Source organism: Vipera ursinii (genome assembly GCF_947247035.1).
Source record: "Vipera ursinii genome assembly, chromosome: Z".
NCBI lineage: Eukaryota > Metazoa > Chordata > Lepidosauria > Squamata > Viperidae > Vipera > Vipera ursinii.
Window position 1 is genome coordinate 8,762,799 of NC_139517.1, and position 25,860 is coordinate 8,788,658.

A 25,860-nucleotide genomic window follows, 5' to 3' on the forward strand; every position below is an offset into this window, starting at 1 on the left:
ATTCTATCCCTCTGTTAATGCAGCCTAGCACTGTGTTGGCTTTTTTGGCAGCTGCAGCACACTGCTGGCTCATATTGAAGTGATTGTCTACTAGGACTCCGAGATCCCTCTCACAGTTACTAATGTTGAGCAAGGTACCACCTATACTATACCTGTGCATTTGATTTTTCCTGCTTCGTCTCAATCCCGCCAAGACTGAGTGGCTGTGCATACCGGCATCTCGGACTAACCAGTTCATTCCACCTTTAATGATGGGGGGGTGAGGTGTTACCTCCCATCGATAGGGCTCACAACATGGGCGTCCTCCTGGATTCGTGGCTCAGTTTTGAAGACCATATAGGAGCCGTGACCAGGGGGGCCTTTGCCCAGGTTCACCTGGTGTGCCAGTTGCGGCCCTACCTGGACTGAGATGCCCTGCACACAGTCACTCATGCGCTCGTGACCTCCCGATTGGACTACTGCAACACTCTCTACATGGGGCTGCCCTTGAGGACCACTCGGAGGCTTCAGCTGGTGCAGAATGCAGCCGCGCAGGTTGTGATGGGGGTTTCCCGATACTCCCATGTAACACCTCTGCTCCATGAGCTGCATTGGCTCCCAGTTGCCCTCCGGGTGAGATTCAAGGTGTTGGTGATGACCTATAAAGCCCTAAATGGCTTGGGTCCAGGATATCTGAGGGAACACCTGCTGCCGGCATCAAGCTCCCTTCGTCCTGTGCGCTCCCACAGGGAGGGTCTTCTCAGGGTACCGCCTGTAAAAGATTGCTTGTGGATAATACCCAGGGGGAGGGCCTTCTTTGGGGGTGCACCTGCCCTTTGGAACCAGCTGCCCATAGAGCTTAGGACTGCCCCTGACCTTCGCTCATTCCGCCGGGACCTGAAGACTTTGCTCTTTGAGCTTTCTGGCCTGGACTGAGAGCATTAATTGGGGTTTTAATTGGATTTTAATTGGGGTTTTATATTTATTCAAGGTCTAAATGTAATCATTTTAACTGTTCTTAATTTTTGTAATTTTTGTATTGTTATTTTAAAAACTTTGTGAACCACCCTGAGTCCTACGGGAGAAGGGCGGTATATAAGTCTAATAAAGATAAAGATAAATGTAGAACCTTACTTTTTTCACCATTGAATTTCATTTTGTTAGATAGAATAATTCCAGACTGAAATAGCTACATAAGTGAAAATGTCAGGGATTAGAATATTCTATAGTTTAGAGAAAAGAAAGACTGGGGTGACATGATAGCAGTGTTCCAGTATTTGTGGGGCTGCAACAAAGAAGAGGAAGTCAACTTATTTACCAAAGCACCAGAAGGTAAGACAAGAAACAATGGATGAAAACTAACCAAGGAGAGAAGCAACCTGGAATTATGGAAAAACTTCCTAACAGGGAAAACAATTAACCAGTGGGACAGCTTGCTTCAGAAGTTGTGGGTGCTTCATCACTGGAGGCCTTTAAGAAGAGACTGGACAGCTGCTTGTCTGAAATGATATAGGCAGTGGTGGGATTCCGTCAGTTTGTTGTTAAAAAGCTGAGTTTAATTTTAAGTTGAATCAGGTTATTGCCTTGGATAGGTGACCAACATATTGAACCCAAATCCCTGTCTGCTGCACTTCAAGTCATAGCTTTGTAGGTATCTTTCATAATAACCAAGATGTGCTGCACCCTGTAAATGCTTGCCATGACATCTTGGCACACACACCATATAAAAGGAAATCATTATAATCTCTCATTCTGATGGTCCCCACATTTAGAATACGTATCTGTGTTTCAGTAAGCACAATGCCTCCGAGCATGGCAAAACTACCAAACTGATTTTTTAATTATTTTTCATCTCCTTCACTCAGAAAAGACCTCGTTCCCTATGTAATGACAATTGTCAATCTGGTTCTAGTAGGGCCAAAATAGAGGGAAAGCCATTTTGCTGTTATGAGTGCCTTCCATGCTCAGAAGGAAAGATTACCAGTCACAATGGTAAGATTTCTTCAGTTTATAAATATAAATTATTCCATGAAAACCTGTGTGGAATAAATTCAAATTCAAATTTATGTAATATTGTATATGCTATGTGCTCTCAGAGATAATATAGGGATGGTTGGGATGAGTGAGATGAAGGAAACTATTTTACGTATCTCCTCCCTAATTAACTTCCCAGGAACAATGAACCTTGTCATTTAGGTCTTAAGACATCTAGCCAATTAATGTTGATAAAAACTAGATAAATACAAAGAGGAAGGCATAGACTCTCCAAACTAAAGCAAGTTTAACAGTAGGTCTAGAAAGATAATAAGTTCATACTGTCTATTTGTTCTCTAAAAACCGCATTGCCTTTCTAGTTCTAACTTCCTCACTAGAGGCCTGATGTGCTTCTCTATCTAATCACATACCTACTGGTCTATCCAATCACATGTATATTCTAATTGTCATAAATTTGCATCTCCTTAATTTATAGGTTAGCCAGGCTAACTATAATTCTGTAAATAAGCAATGAAAGTGTGGACTGGTCTCCAATTAAAAAAATCTGCAAGATGAATAACTTTTCTCTCACCAGAATCTATTCTTTTCTCCTATTTGAAAATGATAATTGAGATATTATGCTGTGATATATACTTTTAATGAGCTAGGAATTTATTTTCCAAACACTAAGATGAAAGACTAGATTTTAAAGTGTTTACTTTTACTTTATACCTATTGTGTAATATCTATGACTTCAGGTGCCACTTTATTTTAATATTTGTAACTATGCAAATAAAAGGTAAAGGTAAAGGTTTTCCCTGTGCCTTTGAGTCCGACTTTATGGGTGTGTATGTTCATCTCCATTTCTTAGTTGACGAAACCAGTGTTGTCCAAAGACATTTTTGAGGTCATGTGGCCAGCACCACTATATGCCAAGGCATATGGACCTCTGTTACCTTCCCATTGAAGTGCTACTTATTTATCTACTTACATTTGTGTGCTTTCAAACTGCTATGTGGGCAGGAGCTGGGGCAAGTAATGGGACCTCACCCTGTAATGTAGCCACTCAGGTCTCAAAGCCAGGTTCTCAGTTTTCCAGCTGACAAGCTCAAGGTCTTTAACTGCTGAGCCACTATGCCCCCAATGAAAAGCAAAACAATAAAAATAATTTGATCATATTCTGTACCAGTTCTAATATTTGTTAGCTTAATCAAAGAGTTAATCTAAGTTCAGTTCTATACAGTTTCATTGACTGTATTGTAGAGGTTATCTATTAGGGCCCTTATAATAGCTAATAATTGTATTTCACTCAGGGAGCCTCAACTTGAAGCATTAACCAGAGTCCATTACGCTATATTCTTTCAATATTGCATATGTTTTAATTAAAACAGTATCTTCCACAGTGTAATAAAAGCAATGTATTCATTCATCATCTCATTCATTCCCACAGATATGGATGATTGTTGGCCATGCCCAGAAGGACAGTATCCAAACAACAACCATGACTCATGTCTTCCAAAACATATGGTTTTCTTGTCTTATGAAGATCCATTAGGAATCATTTTGGTCACTGCCACAATCATATTTGTTTACATTGCCACTGTGGTGCTTGGGATATTCATCAAATACCAGGACACTCCCGTAGTCAAGGCCAACAACCGGAACATCACCTATCTTCTTCTCATCTCCCTTTTGCTCTCATTCCTTTGTAGTTTATTATTCATTGGAAAACCTGAAAAGGTGACCTGCCTTTTGCGACAAAGTGCTTTTGGAGTTGTCTTCTCAGTAGCCATTTCTTGTATATTGGCCAAGACCATTGTTGTGATTTTAGTTTTCAAGGCTTCAGTGCCAGGATCGATGTTGAAGCAATGGCTAGGCAAACGATTAGATAATTACATTGTTGTTTCTTGTTCCCTCATTCAAGTCACTCTTTGTGCTATATGGCTTGTAACCTCACCCCCATACCCAGATGCTGATATGAACCTAGTGGCTAATGAAATCATCCTGGGATGTAATGAAGGCTCTACTTTCATGTTTTACTGTATTTTGCTCTACCTGCTTTTCCTTGCCATTGTTGGTTTCAGTGTGGCTTTCAAAGCCCGGCATTTGCCAGACAGTTTTAATGAGACCAAATTTATCTCCTTTAGCCTGTTATGGTTTTGTAATGTCTGGTTGACCTTTTTTCCAACATATCTGAGCATCAAAGGAAAATACATGATGGCCGTGGAAATCTTTTCTATTCTTTCTTCCAGTGCAGGGTTACTGGGCTGCATCTTTCTCCCAAAATGCTTTGTTATTCTACTAAGGCCTAATCTGAATAATAAAAAACAGTTAATGAGAGGCAAGAAATACAATTCCATAGTAGTCTTTAAGTGACAGATATGTTCTCTCAAGACCAAATTTAGAAACTAAAAGTTGTTCAAAATGAACACATCAGAAGTCATCTCATGTCAATCCATCTATCCCTTCTGATTGCTCTAGGCACTCACCAAAGTCCCTTCCCTTGCACCATACTAGAAATAGCCATCCCAACTTTAATATGCAGAACATAAACCATGAGCTACCTATTATGCTAAAATAGGTATTTTCATTTTGTTTCCTTTCTTATATTTAAGTGTAAAAATTTTGAGAATACACTAACATGCTGAACTTTGGCAACACTGAGAAAAAAAATTACACCAATACTCAAATTCCTGTGTCATATTTGTGGTCATCCTGTTTCTGTTTGTTATGTTTTCCCCCAAACTATTCCTAATAATAACACGCTTGGCAAAGGTTCAGGCCTATGGGTAGCTGAAAATTCAGGTGTTCCCGGTTCTTGACTATCAGTTGAAAGATTCATTTCTTTTATATCCTGCAATCCTATCAACCACTTGAAAAAGTGGGGTTTTTCTAACCGTCCAGGAATTTCATTAGAAGTCTTGGATAGTTAATACCATGTCTTCTGATCTCAGAACTTCCCATGCTGGGGATAACTTGCTTTTTCCTTCTTTATATCCCACCATTCAGCATTAGAATCCATCTGACCAGTGGTGCCTGTTCAATTATTGGTCATTCTATAGTTGGATGAAAACGTAAGGAAGCAAATGTGATGGAATGTAGTAAGGAGCTGGATTCCCAGAAGAGAGGGGATGTGCTCCAGAGGAGTGAGAGGCAACTCAGTGCAGATGTTACATTTGAGAATAGAAGGTGAGGACACCTCCACTCTAATAGTTCCCAGAGTACACTGTAGATGCATATAGTAGAATGTTCAGTCTGGCAAGATTGATGTCAGGCCCAAACCCAAGATTGACACCTGGTGAAGTAGTCATTGGAAACTAACCAAAGAGAGAAGCAACCTAGAACTAAGGAGAAATTTTCTGACAGTTAGAACAATTAATCAGTGGAACAACCTGCCTCCAGAAGCTGTGAATGTTCCAACACTGGAAGTTTTTAAGAAGAGATTGGACAGCCATTTTTATGAAATGGTATAGGGTTTTCTGCCTGAGCAGGATGTTGGACTAGATGACCTCCAAGTTCCCTTCCAACACTATTATTATTATTATTATTATTATTATTATTATTATTATTATTATTATTATTATTATTGTTACTGTTGTTGTTGTTGTTGTTGTTGTTGTCCTAGCGGAATCATCCATTTGGTTCTTCATGAGAAAGGGGACATGGAGTGGGAAGTTGGGAACTGAACCATAAAGACCATATAGGCATGGCTTCTCACTGTCTTCTCCTTCTCCCCTGGAGTTGCCCTATTGCTTCCATCTCATTTACTCGTGTGACCTCTCTACGTTTCCGAGTGTCTCTGATGTCTTCCAGCTGTGCTTCCTCCAAGTCTGACTCTGCCCCCCAGCCCAGCTGGCTTTCAGTTTGACCACGAGTGGAGGGGCCAGGTTCTTCCTCACTTTGTAAGTCTGGTAACTCATCAGAGCCTTCCTCCAACTCTGATGGCTCCTCAGGCCCCTCCTCCTCCTCCTCCTCTGATTCCCTGGATTCAGCTTCCGGGATCACAGGCTGGCACAGAATCACAACAAATATAGCCTCTGCACTCTGAATTTTCTCCCTTCAGATATTGGGAAGATTCCAATCTTGTTGGCATTTTTGTAAGGTCATAAAGACTTGGTTGTGATGGTGGCGGAGTGGTTAGAATGCAGTACTGCAGGCTACTTCTGCTGCCTGCTGGCTGCCTGCAATTGACTAGTTTGATTCTCACCAGCTCAAGGTTGACTCACTCTTCATCCTTCTGAGATCAGTAAAATTAGGACCTAGATTGTTGGGGGAATAGGTTGACTCTGTAAGCTGCTTAGAGAGGGCTGGAAAGCACTGTAAAGTGGTATATAAGTCTAAGTGCTATTGCTATTAAGTGACTGGGTCTAGAATCCAAAGCTTTAAAGTGTTAAGGACCCCATTTCCTGGCTGTATTATTATTCATAGTAATAGTTTTATTTGGTGCCATAGATATTTATTTTGTACTATTTCAATTATTTTAAATTTTAAAAATTGTTTTATATTTTATGATGTACACAGCCCAGAGTCACTTGTTGAGATGGATGGCTACTGAAAATAATTAGATACATACTGTTAAAAAAATAGTGTGGTCTGGACCGTGAGGGAACAGATGACAGTCGGAGACTCAGTAACACAGCTTTTATTCAGTTCAGAACAAGACAAGCGGAGCCCTCTTAGAGCCCCTTAAATACTCTAGCCGGTGTGCTCCTGACCAATCCCTGTGTTGGAATATCCCGCCGAATGCTGGACAACCAATCAGAGCGCACGCTGGTGCCACCTGCTGTTGTCAGCATGGCTGAGCTGTCAAATTACCTCAACTATGTATACAACACCCCTTTCCCCAATATATAAGAACAATAAACACAATAATAACTTGACACAGCTAAGTGTGTGTAACTTCTTGATCGCCTTCCACCCTTTGACCTCATGACCTTACATAGTCCTCCAGATATGCCGGTGCTTTGTGAGTCCTGCATGAACGCCTTATAGGCTGTACAACCCTGGCTGGTATCAGGTCCTGATCATTAAAACCCCCACTATCCTCAAAAGCTAGGTTATGAGGTTGGCCCCCCAGACCTATGGGCGCATTGACTGGTTCTGAATCCATAATGGACTCTTGTCTCGTCTGCTCGCTTGCCAAGTTTGGAGGAGCGGGGGAATAAACACCAGGGGCTCTTGGTGGTGTTGGTGTGACCGGGGGCAATGGTGGTGTCTGGTGGGCTGGGGCCTGCTCACGTTGCTGGTTTTCTAGGGCCCGTTTCCTTAGTTGGTCGATATGCCTTCTGACCTGGCAGCCCCCTTCCCCCTCTATAATGTATGACAATGGTCCAGTTCTATCAATCACCACCCCTTGAACCCACAAGTCCCCAGAGCCATAGTTCCTGGCCCACACTAGTTCACCAATGTTGAACTCCCTGGTGGGGGTGGGCTGCTCCGTCTCAGCAGCTACTCGATCAGGGTGCAGTCTGTCCAACTTAGTAATGAGACGCCGGCCCCAACGCAGTTCAGCAGGGCTCTTGCCCATGACAGTTGAAGGTGTGGAGTGTTGTGCTAGCAAGAATTGAGCCAACATTTGCTGCCAATCACTGGTGATAATGTATCTCAAAGCGTCCTTGGTTGTTCTCACCATACGTTCTGCAAGGCCGTTAGTCGACGGGTAGAAGGGGGCAGACGTGACATGCCTAATCAAGTTGGCCCTGGTGAAATCCTGGAAATCAGCAGATTTAAATTGTGGGCCATTGTCAGATACTATCACATCTGGCAGACCATGCGTAGCAAAGAGCCCCCTAAGCACTTGTACAGTTTTGGCTGTGGTCATGCTCTTAACTGGAACCACCTCCAACCATTTTGAATAACTGTCCACTACCATTAGGAATAGCTGACCCTGGAAGGGGCCTGCATAATCTATGTGGATCCTAGACCATGGAGTGTGTGTTGACTCCCATTTATGTACTGGAGCTCGAGGTTGTTCTGGCTGTGATCTCTGGCACTGGTAGCAACCCGCTACTTGTTCCTCTATTGCTTTGTCGAGGCCTGGCCACCACAAATAACTCCGTGCCAACGCTTTCATCCTTACGACACCCGGGTGCCCTTCGTGTAGTGCTTCCAGGACTCTGTTCCTTAACTTGTCAGGAATCATGACCCTGCTTCCCCATAACAGACAGCCTTTATGGGAAGACAGTTTGTGCCTCCTAGTGAAGTATGCCTGGAACTCTGACCCCTGGCTCTTGTCCTGCCACCCAGATGCTACCCAAGCTAACACCCTGCTTAGGACTTTAGCTGCTGCTGTACTGACAGCAATGTCTTTAGCTTGGAGAGGGCATTCAGGGAGTTCCTGGATGACTAAGATATGACCAGCTGGTGCCAGGTCTGGCTCACCAACTGTTAGAGGCAATCTGCTTAACCCATCTGCAGGGCCCATTTCCTTCCCTGGTTTGTATACTAATTTATCTGTATATGCAGAGAGAAACACGGACCATCTTAAAATCCTGGGAGACAGAATTTGTGGCATTGCTTTGTCAGTTGTAAATAATCCTAACAATACTCTAGCCGGTGCGCTCCTGACCAATCCCTGTGTTGGAATATCCCGCCGAATGCTGGACAACCAATCAGAGTGCATGCCGGCACCACCTGCTGTTATCAGCATGGCCAACATGTCAAATTACCTCAACTATGTATACAACACATACATACCTATGTACATACATGGATACATACATACATAATAAATTACATACATACTGCTGTCTATGTTATGAAAATCTGTTGAGTGATCAAATTAAGGAAGGATGGATACTTCATGCATAGCATTCTATTCCATGCATAGCAGAAGTCATCCCAATACCCTGGTCAGTATCTCTTTACTCTCCTACCATCGGGTAGGAAATATAGGAGTATAGCCAGCTGTACCAACAGACTGAAGAACAGCTTTTATCCATGGGCTGTTAGTCTCTTGAACAGGAAATAATTTTATAATTTTATGTATGATTGAGTTGCGAGGCTGGTGTGTTGTGCAATTAGCTCACATGGTGTAACAAGATGGATGGTTTGTTGTCACTGTGAGTTGTGGGGGGGCACGAAGGGAGGATCAGCCAATCTCAATGTACACATGGTTGTACTTGGACAACAAAGATTCATTCATTCATTCATTCATTGGCGGCTATTTCTCTTTATGCAGCCAAATAAATAGTTTTCCAAATGTTTAGTTAAACACAAAAATACTGCAGAAGTCTTGCAGCAATATAATACATGAACTATCTAGGTTTACAGGAAGATTATTAATATGGTCCACCTGAGATTGTCACCTGAAACTGACAAGGAGAAATGGAAATGAATGAATGAATGAATAATTCTTTTTCATGGCTCTTTCAAAAAGCCTGGGTTTTTTTTAGTTATTGATTCTTTTTCTTAAAAAGGGATATTACACATCTGGTGTTCCTCTTATATTCAGAAAGTAAGATAGCAGCTGAACTGTGAGAAGCATCGGTGGGTTGACCTCTGAAAACATTATGGTAAACTCATAATGCCAAGTTGGTCATTATTTCCTGATCAGGTCATAATTATGAAATAACTGTGTTTAATTCTATCTCTTCCTAGCTAGTCCCTTGGGATGGGAAGATACTTAACTATACTAATACTTCATATCTCACATAGAGTTGAAGCTAATGACAGGCAGGCTTTCACACCTACAATCATTTATAGAAAATATTGTACAGTTTTGGCTTTAGATGAGCTGTGTTTTGCCTCTTGACTCAATAGCATTCAAATGTCAGTGAAGGAACAGACACTTTGGAAGAAAGGAGGAAATGTTTCAGACAAAGTGGTCTTATTTGTGGCCTTGGTGATAGATATATGGACTCTGCCTCATGGCTTAAGTATGGTTTCTATTGCTAAGTGTCCTGTTGGTAAGCCTCTTTTTATTCTTCACAAGTATTACCAGCCAGGTGATTTCATCATTGCAAGCATTTTTTCTCAGATCTACATTTTTTCAAGTCCAATCAGCTTTCAGAAACCACCTTCTGAGGAAGGTTTTGATGACCTTGTGTAAGTAGTTTAGGTGTAATACATAACAAGCATTACATTTGACCAGAGAAAGTGCTCAAGTTATTTGTGCTATTTATAGAGTTCACCTAAAGCTACAATCTGGGGACAAGAATAAAAGAAAAAAAATGAGGGAAAATATGAGGAATCTTTCCAACTTTTCTTGCAAATGAATCAATTAGAATAGAACTGGAAGGGACCTTGGAGGTCTTGTAATCCAGCCCCTTGCTCAAACAGGAGACCCTATATAATGTTAGACAAGTGATTATCCAGTCTCTTCTCAAAACCCTCCTGTGATGAAGCACCCACAACATCTGAAAGCAAGCTGTACCACTGGTTAATTGTCCTCACTATTAGGAAGTTTCTCCTTGATTCCAGGTTGCTTCTCTCCTTGATTAGTTTCCATCCATTTTTTCTTGTCTTGCCTCTGGTGCTTTGGAAAATAAATTGACACCCTCCTCTTTCTGGCAGCCTCTCAAATACAGGAATACTGCTATCATGTCCCCTTTTCTCTAGACTAAACAAAGCCAAATCCTGCAACCGTTCTTCATATATTTTAGTCTCCAGGCCTTTAATCATCTTAATTTCTTTTCTTTGCATTTTTCTTTGCCATCTCAAATCACCTCTATGCTTTTTCTTCCTCTTCTAATTTTCTTTTCTTAAACTTTGCTAGAGTAGTTCTCAAGATGCTCAGAGATGGAAGCACCTACAGGGATGTAAAAATGTAAGAATACCGTAATGCCCTACTTCACAGAAATTTATATTGTAAAAATAAAGTAAGTTTTATTTCTTGCCTATTATCACCACAGTGAGATGGGTGGTATTGAAATGTATAGACATTTAGCAATAGATAAAATGAAAGAAATGATATGGGTAGATGTCAAATATTGTGATTAGATAAGACCTTGCAATAGCTCTTAAGTTTTTCATGTTTCATGTTTCAGTAATGTCCCTGAAGAAAATACACTGTTTCAAACTGGTTTCTGAAATTGTAAGAGTAACCTTTTAGCTTTGTGTGTGAAAAATAACTTTATAATTTCCAAAACTTGTTCTATGCAGTTGACTTGAAGTTCCTTGAATGTCACAGATCAGTTTTTTATAGCAGCCTGTCTAGATAGATTGAACATTGCTATCTAGAAAACAGACTTCACCTGAACCTATTTCTTTTAATGTAGGATGTTCACTCAGAATTACCAGCATATCCTGGCCTTGGCATTTGCTGTGAAGGAAATAAATGAGAATGCCCAACTCTTACCCAATGAGAGTTTAGGCTTCCACATTTTAAACAGCCATTTCTTTGCAAGATGGACCTATCTTGCTTCAATGGAACTTCTATCCACAAAGGACAGATTCATCCCTAACTACAAATGTGATATTCACAATAACATTTTAGGAGTCATTGGGGGACCTAATTCTCAAGTCTGTCTCCACATGACAAATATCCTGAGCACCTACAAAGTACCTCAGGTAAGTTGTATGCATGAAAAAAGACAATGAGGAAGAACTGCCTTCCTCAAATTTAAATATGATCTTGTGTATTGGTGTAAGAAAATGGATTTCTCATTTTAAAGATATATGATCCCATTTCTTTTCTGAAGAACTAAATTGGTTGTTGTTTAATCTATGTTTGCATGTGAAGGATCAAAATGATGAATTTGTATTAAATGAACTCATTCCTTTTCTACTCATCATTATATCAAACCATGTTCTTATCCCAGGAATTCATGTAACAACCTTAATTGAAGGACTCATCCATAAAACTGTAGTACTTCTCACCACACTTCTTAGGCTAAATGAATTTGGAAGCAAAGCAAATAACTACAGATTTATTGCATGCTAATTCACTCTCTACAAGAATCTGAACTACAAATGGTCAAATATATTGGCCATAGAAAAGAGTGAATATAATTCAGGGTGGGCTGGATTTAGATCTCTTGGGGGTGCAAAGAAACTAGTGACTGGTGACATACTCAGTGTGGTCATCTCCTACAACACTGATATTCAAGGAAGATTTTTGCAGATGGAATGTTTGCTTTTTACACTCCTTTATAGTAGGAAATGTATCACAGTTCAGCCAAATGCAACATAAATATGAATGGATAGAAAGGGTCCTTTTTCCAGTGCCTTTCCTTCCAACTGAATCCATCATAAGATTGATTGTCATGATGTCTCACTTCTCCCTTGTTTGTCTGTCCTAAGATTATTTATGGATCATCTCCAATAAAAGAAGACAAAACAAAAGAACATTTCTTCCACCAGATGTTTCCAAATGGGACCCATCAATATACAGGGATCCTAGAGTTGCTGCTACATTTCAAGTGGACCTGGATTGGTGTAATTGCCTATAATGATGACAATGGAGAAATGTTTAAGCAGAATATTCTTCCCATATATTCTCAGCATGGTATCTGTGTGGACTTCTTAGAAACAATGCCCAAAATGTCTTTTTCAGGAAATGTTGCTGAGGCAGCAATGGAATGGTTTTCAACTTCACATGTTGTCACAGGAAGTACAGCCAATACTGTTATTATACAAGGTGAACTGCATACTATTAGTGTCTTAAGATCAATTTTCCACTTTGCACAATTTTATGATATAGCAATTGATAGCCGAGTGTGGATCATGACAGCCCAGATGGATTTTGCTTCTCCTGGTTTTCTAAGAGATTGGGACATACATTGCCTCCATGGAGCTCTGTCCTTTGCAATTCACACAAACTCACCTAGAGGTTTCCAGAACTTTCTGAAAGAAAGAAATCCTATTTCAGAAAATAGAGATGACTTTATCAGAGTCTTGTGGAAAAACGCATTTAATTGTGATTTCTCAAATTCCCCTCTAGAAGAAAAAGATGGGAAGATCTGCACTGGGGAGGAAAAGTTGGAAAGTTTACCACTGACCCTCTTTGACACAAGCTTGTCTGGTCACAGTTATAGCATCTACAATGCAGTTTACGTTATGGCACATGCTTTGCATGCTATAACTTCATCCAAGACAAAGCAGAGAGTAAAGATGAAACAGATAGGATTAAATCAGGAACCATGGCAGGTATTCTCCAAAACAATATAGAAGAATTTCAATCAATATTTCTTTCCCCCAAATATTTTTTTCTGTTTTTGCATGCTTTTATATTACTATAAGAAATAGAGCTTCAAAGGCATTTTTCCCTACTGCTAATCTTCAAATACACACACACACACACACACACACACACAGAATATATATACTCTCCCTCCCTCTCTCTCTCTCTCTCACACACACACACACAAACATACAGACACACATATACACACACATCAATATGAGGGAGTAGAGGAAAATGTGTTGGATATGTTCACCTCCTTGACTTATTTGTACAAATAATAAAAGTGGCATACAAATATAAAAATAATAAAAAAAACATTAGCATGTTTTTTTTTACTTTAAAGAGAAGAAATAGACAGCCCTAAACAGATCATCCTTGGCCACATTAAAGATACCTACTTATTCAAATGTGTCACTTCAGCTTTTCTTGTTAATGTGACTCTACTACCTAAACAACTCACTGAAAATGTCTTCTCCTTCTCCTTCTTTTAATTGAAATGAATGCTTTTATGGTATCTTGCATGTTTAATATTGGTCTCTGCAGCAATATATGTAATGTCTGGATCATTACCCAGAGTTTTTAACTGTGAACAGTATCTCATATCATTATTTTCTCTCATTTTGTCCCCCTGTTTAGTTCCACAAGTTTATAAGAAGTACTTTCTTTGAAAACAGTGCTGGTGAAAACATTTCCTTTGATAACAAGGGACATATAATTGCTGGATTTGATATTTTCAACTGGGTCACATACTCAAATAACACATTCACAAAAGTCAAAGTTGGATGGATAGACCCAGACCCTTCCTATTCTAAATCACTCAGTATTTATGATGACTCTATTAAATGGCCCACAAGATTTAACGAGGTACATATTTTGTAAGATCTGGTGCTAGTTTAACTATATTTTGAACAATCCAAAAATGCTGACTTGTTTTTTTAGTTAGGATTTACTCTTTAGATTTGTGTTCAGTTAAATCTCATATTATTGGTGACCTTTAAAAGGTAATTAATACCATTCTGGACAAATGCAGAACAGAAAACAGAATAATATAGTTGGAAGAGACCTTGAAGGTCTTCTAGTCCAATGCATGATCAACCAGGAGACCCTATACCATTTCAAATGAATGGCTGTCCAACCTCTTCTTAAAAACTTCCAGTGCTGGAACACCCACAATTTCTGGAGGCAAGGTATTCCACTGATTAATTGTTCTAACTTTCAGGAAATTTCTTCTTATTTATAGGTTGCTTCTCTCCTTGATAAGTTTCTATCCATTGCTTCTTATCCCGCCTTCAGGTGCTTCAGAATAAGCTGACAACCCCGCGCTTCCCCACCCCCCATCCCTTAGATATTAGAATACTGCTATCATGTCACCCCTAGTCCTTGTTTTGACCAGATAAGGTGTGAACATGAAAGGTCCAAGACTTATGATTTTAGGTCAGAAGGTTAATACCGTATATATAATATTTGCAACTGTGTAAAAGAAAGTTGGAAGTTATTTGTCTTTATTCAATTTTGTGTTTCTTTATTCCTTTATACACTTCCTTCCCCTAAAACTCCAGATTTTATGCAAATTCATTAAACCTTCCTGGAAGAAGCAATGTTAAATTATTTCTTTAATACTGAGAAGCGGTTGAGTTTGGTTGAATGCAGGCTTTTCCTTTCTAATAGTATTAGGTAGAATGAGATCATTCTATTGGATAACTCAACAGCTTGTATGGTGACTGGGACCCAAATACCTCTCTGCTAGTCCATAAACCTCTGCCTAGTATAAAATATTCATGTGGCTTAAGTTTATTGGAATAAACTGCTATCCCAACCAGACATTGTTACAGTGATTAATGCAACAGTCAATATCTAATGTGTCATTCTGAGGTTCCCTTAAGCAGCCCAATAAAATGGAAAACCAGGACAAAGATAAGAAATAGCACTACTACAGTGTCAAAAAGGCAATTCACATTTCTTTGTCTGGGGAGATACTCCAAGGCATAACTTGTAATTGCTAGGATGCTCTTTATAGTGAATGGTGAATTCTCATTTAGCCACTAAGCTTCCCCATCATGTTCTTCCCCACATCATGTTCTCCTTGGCAAGTAGTTCTACCAAATTCTCTCAGTCTTTGAGAGAGGTACTTTTTCTTTGCTCAAACAGCACATTTTCTTGGACTAGCCCTGGATCTCATTCCTCAATAAAGGAATGGATGTTAGTTCCAATCCCTGCTGCCATGTTTGTCACTCTTCAGCTTCTGAAGGACGAACTGCAGAAGAAGGGTGTTATGTTGGTTATATCATTTCTATATCCAACATTTATTACTGAATAGTGAATATTGCAAAACTTTATTTCTGAATTCATTAATGGGTAGGTTATGTCGATTTTTCCTTTGTTCCTGTGGATACAAAAGGTCTAAAAATAAATTTCCTTTTAGAGCATGACTTGTCAATGTTAATGGATTCACTTTACATTGCCTTTATTCTGGTTATCCAAATAGTGGTGGACAAAGAAGTGAGCCCCATAAATGAGGGCAGATAATAAATGATCCAAGACTTGATTAAGTGTGCCTAATCCAAATGATAATGTGTTGGCATTAATACATCAATGGGCCTCTGAAAATAGAAAAATAACAACAAGAGTAATACTAAAATTTATATTCTATTTTGTGACTAGAATTCAGAAGGTTAACATAATTGATTATTTCTGTTTCAAATGGAATCAAATACAAACATAAACAAAATGGCTGCTAGGAGATCAGCAAAATGTGATAAATTTGGAATTGGGGAAACAGATATTTTACTTAAATATATTGATGGCCTAAAGAAGGCTTAAATACTTGGCTATGCAACTAGTCATATGAAATTGAAATTGAAACTTATTTATTTATTCAGTCAATGGCCAACAACATTAAATAATAAAATGAGAGATAAAAGACAGAAAATATAATCAGGATTAAGAAAGTGAAGTAGGTGCAGTTATATATTGACAATTATAAAATAAATCAAATATGGTATACTCTAAACACTTTATTAAAATAAAACCATATTTATAAAACACTAATAAAACTAATATAATAAAACTGTACATTAAAATATATGTTCTCTAAAATTATTAGAAAATAAGCAAAGTATTGATAAGAATAAGGATCATATGAAATATCTTTGTGTATATTTAGAGAACAGCATTATAACTCAGTACAAAACTTGAAAACAGGTCCAAGGATAAAATCTGGATCATCACTGTCTGTTTCCACCTGCATTAGAAAATATTGCTTGTAGTTAGAAGGCTGAGATCTAGGGGAAAGAGACAATCTGAGTTAAGAGTTTACTATGGCCAAATCTACTTTCTAAACCCTCTCCCTAGTTCAGGAGTCAGCAACCTGAAACAGTGAAAGAGCCACTCGGAACCGGTTCCCTCACAAAAGGAAAAACTGGGAGCCGCAAAAAATGTGTACACATGTGCGTACATGCGTGCATGCGCAGAACAGGGTTTGACTGAAGAGTGGAGCCAAGATGAGATATGCACCTACCCTGCATATTTGAATTGATTGGTTGAATTTTTTAGTCCCACTTTTTTTTTTTGGACTGCACATGGCAGAGGACTGGGAGCCACAGGAGACAGCTGAAAGAGCCGCATGCGGCTCCGGAGCCGCGTGTTGCAGACCTGTGCCCTAGTTAGAAGATGGTGTTAGAAGGCCACTCTTAAAATTTTAATGTCAGGCTCCATTATTTTAAAAAGGAAACCTGCTCAATATTGTGATCCTTGATGTTCCAGCAATGTTCTTTGTGTCTTTTGGCAAATTGCATCAGCTTTTATATATATATATGTGTGTGTGTATGTGTGTAAATTTTAAATTGCTAACAAAGAATTAAGGGAGACTGATATGCATTTCAAACTTATTAGTTTTCATCAGTCAGCCATACCCTTCTGAGATTCGAACCTGGGCTGATTGCACATTAGGCAGTTGTTTTCACCTCTAAGCCACAGGATCTCTCTCGCTTTGTTAGTTGAGAAGCAAGGGGAGATATATGTCAAATGCTTGTTAACTATTTTTAGATTACCTTGCTAGGCCCCAAACATGGGACAAATCTTTATTTCCTGTGTCAGCCTAACCTGAAGGCCATCGACAGGCAGTAGTCACACTGGTGACAGCTCATATTTGTGTAAATTTTAAATTGCTAACAAAGAATTAAGGGAGACTGATATGATAGTTCGAATCTCAGAAGGGTATGGCTGACTGATGAAAACTAACAAGTTTGACATGCATATCAGTCTCCCTTAATTCTTTGTTAGCAATTTAAAATTTACACAAATATGAGCTGTCACCGGTATGACTACTGCCTGTTGATGGCCTTCAGGTTAGGCTGACACAGGAAATACATTGTATTAGGGCCACCAGGCATTCTTGGCATTACTGCATTATCTGCATAAGATAGAACAGAAATGTGTCTTTTAGCAAATTATAGGGAGTGAAAATCCATGTTATAGAAATGCCTACTATTGACTTCATGATAGGAAGAACACTTAGACTTATGTACTGCTCCACAGTGCTTTACAGAACACTGACTCACAGTGCTTTACAGAGCACTGACTCACACTGACTCTGTAAACTGCTTACTCTCTAAGCAGTTTACAGAGTCAGCATAAATGCCCTCAACAATCTGGGTCCTCATTTTACTGACCTTGGAAGGATGGATCACTGCACCACTATAGCTCTTACCTGGTTAAATACCGGGAAGATCGCTATGCATCTTTGCCTGATATTTTAGTTTTAGTAGCACTGGTGAAATAGCCCCAGGGAGACAGGGGGCATTAAAATTGTTAATGTTTCCATTTATGGCATTGAGAAGTTCATTTGATTTAAATATTTTGCTAGTTTAAACAAATGGGCTTAGTTGTATAAAAATTCCTTCTTGGATAGAGCAAATTAATCAGATTGGTCTTCCAAGTCCATATCATTTTGCTTGAATATAATCACAGCATAAAACCAAAATAACCTAATTGAAAATTTATAGTATTTGGATTTGATCCACTACTTTTATTATAGAAAAAGTGACCAATAAAGTATTACTTCAGTAAAATTAAACTCCTGTTTCCTAGGATATATATTGGAAAGCAAAAATAAATAAGAGGAGAAGAGATGGTAATGGTGCTTACCACAAGGAAGTAGAGGGTTTGGTGAACTGGTGTAAGGAAAACAGCCTAGTTTTAAATACTGGAAAAACCAAAGAGATCATTATCAATTTCAGAAAAGGCAGGCATAGCCAAACTTCCCTGTGTATTAATGATTCACCTGTGGAGATGGTTACCAGGATCAAATTGCTGGGTGTGCAGTTAACAAGTAGGCTAGATGGGTCACTCAACAGTGAGACACTGGTGAAGCAGGCACTGCAACGCCTGAATTTTCTGTGTTGCATGAGAAAAGCATATCTTCCTTCCACTATCCTTACCACTTTCTACAGAGGGATGACTGCGAACATCCTGTCATACACCATCACAGTCTGGTTCAGAAGCATCACTGCTTCAGACAGGAAGGTGGTGCAGAGAATGGTGAGGATGGCTGAAAAGATTATTGGCTGTTCCTTCCCTTCCATCCAGCACACAGCACATAAGTATTCCTTGAGCAGGGTCTGTAAGATTATCTGGGACACTACACATCCTGTTCATGACCTGTTTTCCTTGTTACCTTGTGGGAGAAGGCTCCGTGGTATCCGAAGTAGAACATCCAGATTCAGTCACATTTGTTCCATACAGTATTAACCTTGTGAACTCTAAAGCTTCCTCCTTCCATTATGTATTCAAGATGGACAGTGATTAATATTTATATGTTACTTATATGTAAGGGTGTAGGTCTATACATATGTTGTATGTAGTATGTTTAAATGTGTGTTATGTATGTGTACACTTTGAGAGCAACTAAATTTCATTTTTAATGTGTGCCACAGTAAAATCTGATAATAAAGGTGTCTGTCTATCTATCTATCTATCTATCTATCTATCTATCTATCTATCTATCTATCTATCTATCTATCATCTATCCAATAAAAAGCAATTCAAAGTAAATACATATTTTGTACACTAAACTTTAATGTCTTTTAAATGAATTAACAAAAAAAGCAAAAATTAAAACCATGAAATTTTTTCCAGAGGTCTCTACAATATGATTGAAAGGAACTTTTTTTTATTGTAAATCTTATTTGAAAGACCAGCAAGGTCATAGTATATCAAAAATACTAGATTGATTCCTCATTTTATTCATCTCTATTTACAGAAAAGACCACGTTCCATGTGTAATGACCATTGTGCTTCAGGTTCAAGTAGGAGCGAAATTGAAGGAAAGCCATTTTGCTGCTATAAGTGCTTTCCATGTCCAGAAGGGAAGATGGCAAGTGAGGAAGGTAAGATATACAACATTATCTGTATAGAAGGAACCAATTCCGTGCAAAGACTATTCAGGAAAAGGAGTTCCAGTTCTGTCCAGAAGATAAAAAGTAAGTGCCAGTTTAGATGACAGAAATAATTTCCCATCTACTCTCTAATTACCTTCCCAGAGAAAGAAAGAACCTTGGCAGCTGAATAATAATAGCAATACCACTTAGATCTATACATTTTTTCAATGGTGAAAAAAGTAAGTTTCTACATTAGAAAAACCAAATGCACAGGTATAGTATAGGTGGTAAATTGCTCAACTGTGAGAGGGATCTTGGAGTCCTAGTGGTCAATCACTTAATTATGAGCTAGCAGTGTTCTGTAGCTGCCAAAAAGCCAACACAGTGCTAGGCTGCATTAACAGAGGGATAGAATCAAGACCACATGAAATGCCTTGGTAAGGCCACATTTGGAATACTGCATCCAGTTTTCATCACCACAATGCAAAAAAGATGTTGAGACTCTAGAAAGAATACAGAGAAGAGCAACAAAGATAATTAGGGGATAGGAGGCTAAAACATAAGGAACGACTGCTAGAATTAGGTATGTCTAGTTTAATGAAGAGAAGGATGAGTGGTAACATGATAGCAGTGTTCCAATATCTCAGGGGCTGCCACATTGAAGAGGGAGTCAAGCTATTCTCCAAAGCACCTGGAGGAAGGACAAGAAGCAATGGATGGAAACTAATGAATGAGAGAAGCCAACTAGAACTAAGGAGAAATTTTCTGACAGTTAGAACAATTAATCAGTGAAACAACCTGACTCCAGAAGCTGTGAATGCTCCAACACTGGAAGTTTTTAAGAACGGACTAGACAGCCATTTGTCTGAAATGGTATAGGGTTTCCTGTCTAAACATGGGGTTGGACTAGATGACCTCAAAAGTCCCTTCCAATTTTATTATTATTATTACTGTTATTACTACTATTACTATTATTATTATTGTTGTTGTTATATACCACATCATAATACTTTACAGCACTCTCTGCGTGGTTTACAATGTCAGCATATTGCTCCCAACTGTATGGGTCCTCATTTTCCCCCCATATATTTTATTGATTTTTTAAAACATAAATCACTTAATAGTTGGTAAACAGTGTGTTTGCTGGTTTTACATTTGTAAAGAAAAATCATGAGCAATTGGTTTCTATAATCCATAAAACACATAGTACATTTAGTTGATTTCCCCTTTTCCCCAAAATGTCTTCTTTGCAAACCTTAAAATAGCACAGTTCTTATTATTTTGATAAATAACATATATGATTTTCCCCCAATATTCCTAGAAATAATGATCACATCAATATAATATTTCTTTGCTATCTAATCATTCTGGTTGCCTCATCTTATATCCTGTTACATCCTTGTTTGGATTTATTTCTCCCATAAAGTTCAAAGTATTCTTGCTGGTTAAGATTTTCTCGACAGTTAATTACATTTAAATATTTAAATCCTTTTTCCCATATAAACCATCTCAACACTTTTACATTTCTTAAAGAATAGGTAAAAACAGTAAACAAAAGGAAAAGAGAGCAAGACTAAAGAAACATAAAAAGTAAAATGCTACTTAAAATATATATTCCTTCTAAGCTAATATATATTCATTTCCAAAATGACTTATTCTTTTTAACCATAATTAAAAATATATTTAATCTTTAAATATTCCATTTAATGTGTCTAGTCATATAATCCCCTTTATGAATTACTGCCTTGTCGCGGCAAAGGGGCTTGCATAACTCAATGAAACTCTGAGCTATGTCGTGCAGAGCCACCCAAGACAGGTCATAGCAGAGAGTGCTGACAAAACGTGATCCACTGGAGAAGGAAATGGCAACCAACTCCAGTATCTTTGCCATGAAAACCCCATGGACAGTACCAAAAGGCAAAAAGATATTATCTGTACATTAAAATTTTGTTTAGTCACAATCTTTCACTTTTCACATTCTGGACAAGCAGTGGTCATGTATCCTAGCAAAAGATGTTACATATGTGCATAAGTGTAGTCAGTAGCATATGCCTTTTTAAAAATATCATACATGCAAAGAAACAAAAATAAGTCCAAAATATCTGTATCACATCCAGAAATGCCAACTTTGCAACCAATATTTCTCATCCATAACTATGGTACCCTAAAGCATACATGCAGATGCTTCTCTGGGATCAATAACACAGCAGTGATTGCTTTTTCCTTCCAGTAACAGATTGTTGGGAAGTACCAAACATGGCCTTGAGAATTCCAATGTTTGTTACAAATTTTTCTGGGTGTGGTTGGAAAGAGGCTGTTTGGTGCCAGAGACCACTGCCATGAGGAACACAGCTCTGGGTCGGGGTTCAGAGCAGCTCCGGGTGAGGGCTTAGCACGGGCTGCAGCATGGCAACTGCAGGAAGGGGAATCCCCACGGCAGCTGTGGGTAGGGGCATGTGGCTCCAAGCTGCAGGGGCAGGGGTGAAAAGGACGGGCAGCGATGCTGTGGCAAGACACGGGCATCGCTCTCAGTGACATCACTGCATACATATTCTAATTTAGATAAGTTGTTTTTTTTCTTATATCTATGGCTATGAAAACAGCTGTACTGTAATCTGCTAAACTTTAAGTTGAATCATAAGAACAGTTATGATTATGAATAATTACAACATTGGTTCAATTTCGCATCAAAGAGGGATAAAAGCAAATGTCAATTTGAATTGAGAGCAATTCTATACAGTTTCACTCATTGCATTACAAAAATGGTTTATTAGTGGTGCCTTCATCTGCCCAATAACTTTATAAATCTCAGATAGTCTACTAAAGAGGATTAAGACTTACTTAACTTAGTGTCAGCCATATCTTGGTTAATGCAGTATCTTCTACATGTTATAACATCATTTTCTTTTGCAGATATGGATGATTGTTTACCATGCCCAGAAGGACAATATCCAAACAACAACCATGACTCATGCCTTCCAAAACAGATAGCTTTCCTTTCTTATGAAGATCCCTTAGGAACCAGTTTGGCCATTACGGCAATTGCCTTTGCTTGTATTGCCATTGTAGTACTTGGTATCTTCATCAAATACCAGGACACTCCCATAGTCAAGGCCAACAACCGAAACATCACCTACCTTCTCCTCATCTCCCTTGTGCTCTCATTCCTTTGCAGTTTATTATTCATTGGACAACCTGAAAAGGTGACCTGCCTTTTCCAACAAACTGCTTTTGCGATTATTTTCTCAGTAGCCATTTCTTGTATATTGGCCAAAACCATCATTGTGATTTTAGTTTTCATGGCTTCAGTGCCAGGATCCAAGATGAGACGATGGTTGGGCAAACGATTAGATAATTACATTGTTGTTTGCTGTTTACTCATTCAAATTGTTCTTTGCATTGTATGGCTTGTAACCTCACCCCCATACCCAGATGCTGATATGAACCTTGTGGCAGATGAAATCATTCTAGGGTGTAATGAAGGCTCTACTGTCATGTTTTACTGTGTCTTGTTGTACCTGCTTTTTCTTGCCATTGTTGGTTTTAGTGTGGCTTTCCAAGCTCGACATTTACCAGATAGTTTTAATGAGACCAAGTTTATCTCCTTCAGCCTGTTGTGTTTTTGTAGTGTCTGGTTATCCTTTATTCCAACATATCTGAGCACCAAGGGGAAATACATGGTAGCTGTGGAGATCTTTTCCATTCTCTCTTCCAGTGCAGGGTTACTGGGCTGCATTTTTTGTCCCAAATGCTTTGTTATTATACTAAGGCCTGATTTGAATGATAAAAAGCAGTTAATGAAAGGAAAGAAAGAAGAATTATAATTCCTATTTTTTCAGTGAAAAATACATTGTCATACATATTCACTGCAAACCATTCAAAATGTTCATAATTAAGCCATTGTAAATCATGGGAAATTTAACCCTTCCGATTGGTCCAGGGATTTATTGACATCACCTACCATGGGCATCCAAAAAATTATGACCCCAGAGATATCCATCCTTATTCTAATAAATAAAATATTTAAAATGAATGAAGTACTTATTCCCTTGAAATAATATTTTCATTTCCTTCCTTCTAATTTTTTTAGTGAAATAATATTGCGATAACATTAACATGCTGAATTTCAAGCCCTAGGCTCAACATTCAGCCGGGTGGGGGGGTAACGGTCTGTTTTGCTGCCGCCCGACCAGCCAGCCATGTGATGTGCCGCCAGGAAGCCCCGCTGCTCAGCTGGGAGCCAGGCTGTCATTGCCAGCCACCATGAAGCCCCGCCGCTAAGCTGGGGCTGCGGAGGATGGCTTCTATTGCCTAGAAGTCCTGCTGAGCAGCCAGGAGAAATGCTACAAATGCCATCTCCTACGCTCACAGCCGCTGAACAGCTGATGCACCTGATGACAGCTTCCAGCTCCTTTTAGTCACATGGACAGTGAAGGACTTCACCGGGTGGTATCAGTATCCACTTCACCAGGTGGTGGATTGAATGGATGGATGGAATGCGGCATGGACAACAGGGGACAGCCAAAGGCTGTATCCAGGGAAAGGGAAGGGATTTATACCCAACCACCAGGAAGCTGGCTTGTTGGGAAGGGAAGGGTGGAGCTGGGTGGGGCTGCAGGGGCAGAATATATAGAGCACAGGGAACAAACCAATCCCAGTGCTAACTTTGTTTGCTTCTTTAGCGTCTGTTTAAACTTTGTGTTCCTGTATCCTGGTCTCCTGGTATTTTTCCCCCTGTGTTTGGTGGAGGGGTTAAATCTAGGACCGTTATGGACCTAACAGATTAAAGTTAGCACTTGTAACAGCATCTCTGCCATAGCATCCAAAATTACGCATTCCATGACTCTCCCCATCCAGGTGATGCAACAGGACACTCATGTTGGCCAGAACAATAGCTGGTGTTTGTTCAGCGAGTTCTGTCAAGAAGGCAGCATAGCCCTTCATCCCAGAAGCATCTCGAGCCAGTTCTTGAGGGCATTTCTGTCCAATTTCCCTTAATATCTCCCCCACAATACTCTTCATATCATATTCCTTGGTCCACACAGTTAAAGCCTCCACAAATACTGAAGCTAAATGTTCAAAGTGCTGAAGCATCTGTGTGACTTTCAAAGTGGCACTGAGCATAAGGTCATATCGAAATAGAGCAACACCCAGGAGATGAATCACTGTGTCTCTTGTAAGTTGATGCCTCTGGTAGCTAATGCTAGGATTTTCCAGGATATGATAGAAACAACCAGTTATCAAACTTACAAACTCTTCTTCCACTACCAAGCCATTCCACAGCAGATGAAGATCCAACTGAAGTAATTGTGTGAACAGTTGTATAATTGATTGCCTTTCTTCCTCCCAAGCAAAGCCTTTAGTCTGGCTTTTCTTGCTCTTCCCATTGGAATCCAGATTGGTCCTGCCAGAATCTGTTTCAAATGCCTCTACTAGCCATACCAGCATATAACAATTCATCTTTAGAGGATTAGGTGTGTTCTGATTGGGTGGGAGTGTGTTTTGAATGGTGGGTGTGTTCTGATTGGGTGGGGGTGTGTTTTGAGTGGATGGGCTGGTCTCAGCTGCCAGCCTTAGACTTGAGCTGGTGAGTTGTGCTGCTTTTGTTTGGCTTCGTGTTTGTGGTGGTGCCATGTTTTTATAGTGGGTGTCAGTTTGCTTATTGTGTGGTTTGGAGGGGTTTAAAGTGGCTGATGTTGCAGCTGTAGTTAGGTTTCTGTTTTGTAGTTGTGCGTCGTTATCATTGTGGGTTCGGATTTGCTTTTTGAATGGTTGTGTGGTGGTGATGTCATGTGATGTTATCGTGAGTTTGGGTCTGGTATCATTCTTGGTGGTTGGGACTCGTCTGTCAATCAAGGCGGGTTTCCAAATGGCTGGTAGGCGAGAGGTATCATCTCGTTTGTTCATGCTGTGGGGGCGTTTTTCTATCTCAATGGCTTCTCTGATTATTCTGTTGTTAAAATATTCAATTTTGGCGATAGTTTTGGTTTTTTTAAAATCAATTTCATGTCCCACCAGAACACACCCACCATTCAAAACACACTCCTACCCAATCAGAACACACCTAATCCCCCACCCAATCAGAGCACACCTCCACCCACAGAACACACCCCCTCTGGCAGTTTAAAAAAGAGGAACAAACAGCCACTACCACATGCTTCTCCCAGAAGAAGGAAGTTGAAGCCACCAGCCTGAGGATGACGGATGGGATTTCGTCGAAACGTTGCTCATATATATATTTCACACACACACACACACACACACATATATATATATATATATATATATATATATATATATATATATATATATATATATATATATCTCACATATATATATATATATATATATATATCACATATATATATATATATATGTTGTTGTTAGTTGCGAAGTCGTGTCCGA

The 25,860-nt window shown here is 39.3% G+C and overlaps 1 protein-coding gene across 1 annotated transcript; it reads left to right on the forward strand.

The window, feature by feature from the left end:
* Positions 1-9,832: 9,832 nt before the first annotated feature.
* Positions 9,833-23,279, forward strand: LOC310649958 (vomeronasal type-2 receptor 26-like; the record flags this gene model as incomplete). The annotated part of the gene is made up of 6 exons (XM_083378790.1): positions 9,833-9,999; positions 11,172-11,463; positions 12,196-13,041; positions 13,715-13,942; positions 19,338-19,464; positions 22,369-23,279. The coding sequence occupies 6 exons, from the start codon at positions 9,833-9,835 to the stop codon at positions 23,277-23,279; spliced, it is 2,571 nt and encodes an 856-aa protein (XP_083234916.1).
* Positions 23,280-25,860: the final 2,581 nt, after the last annotated feature.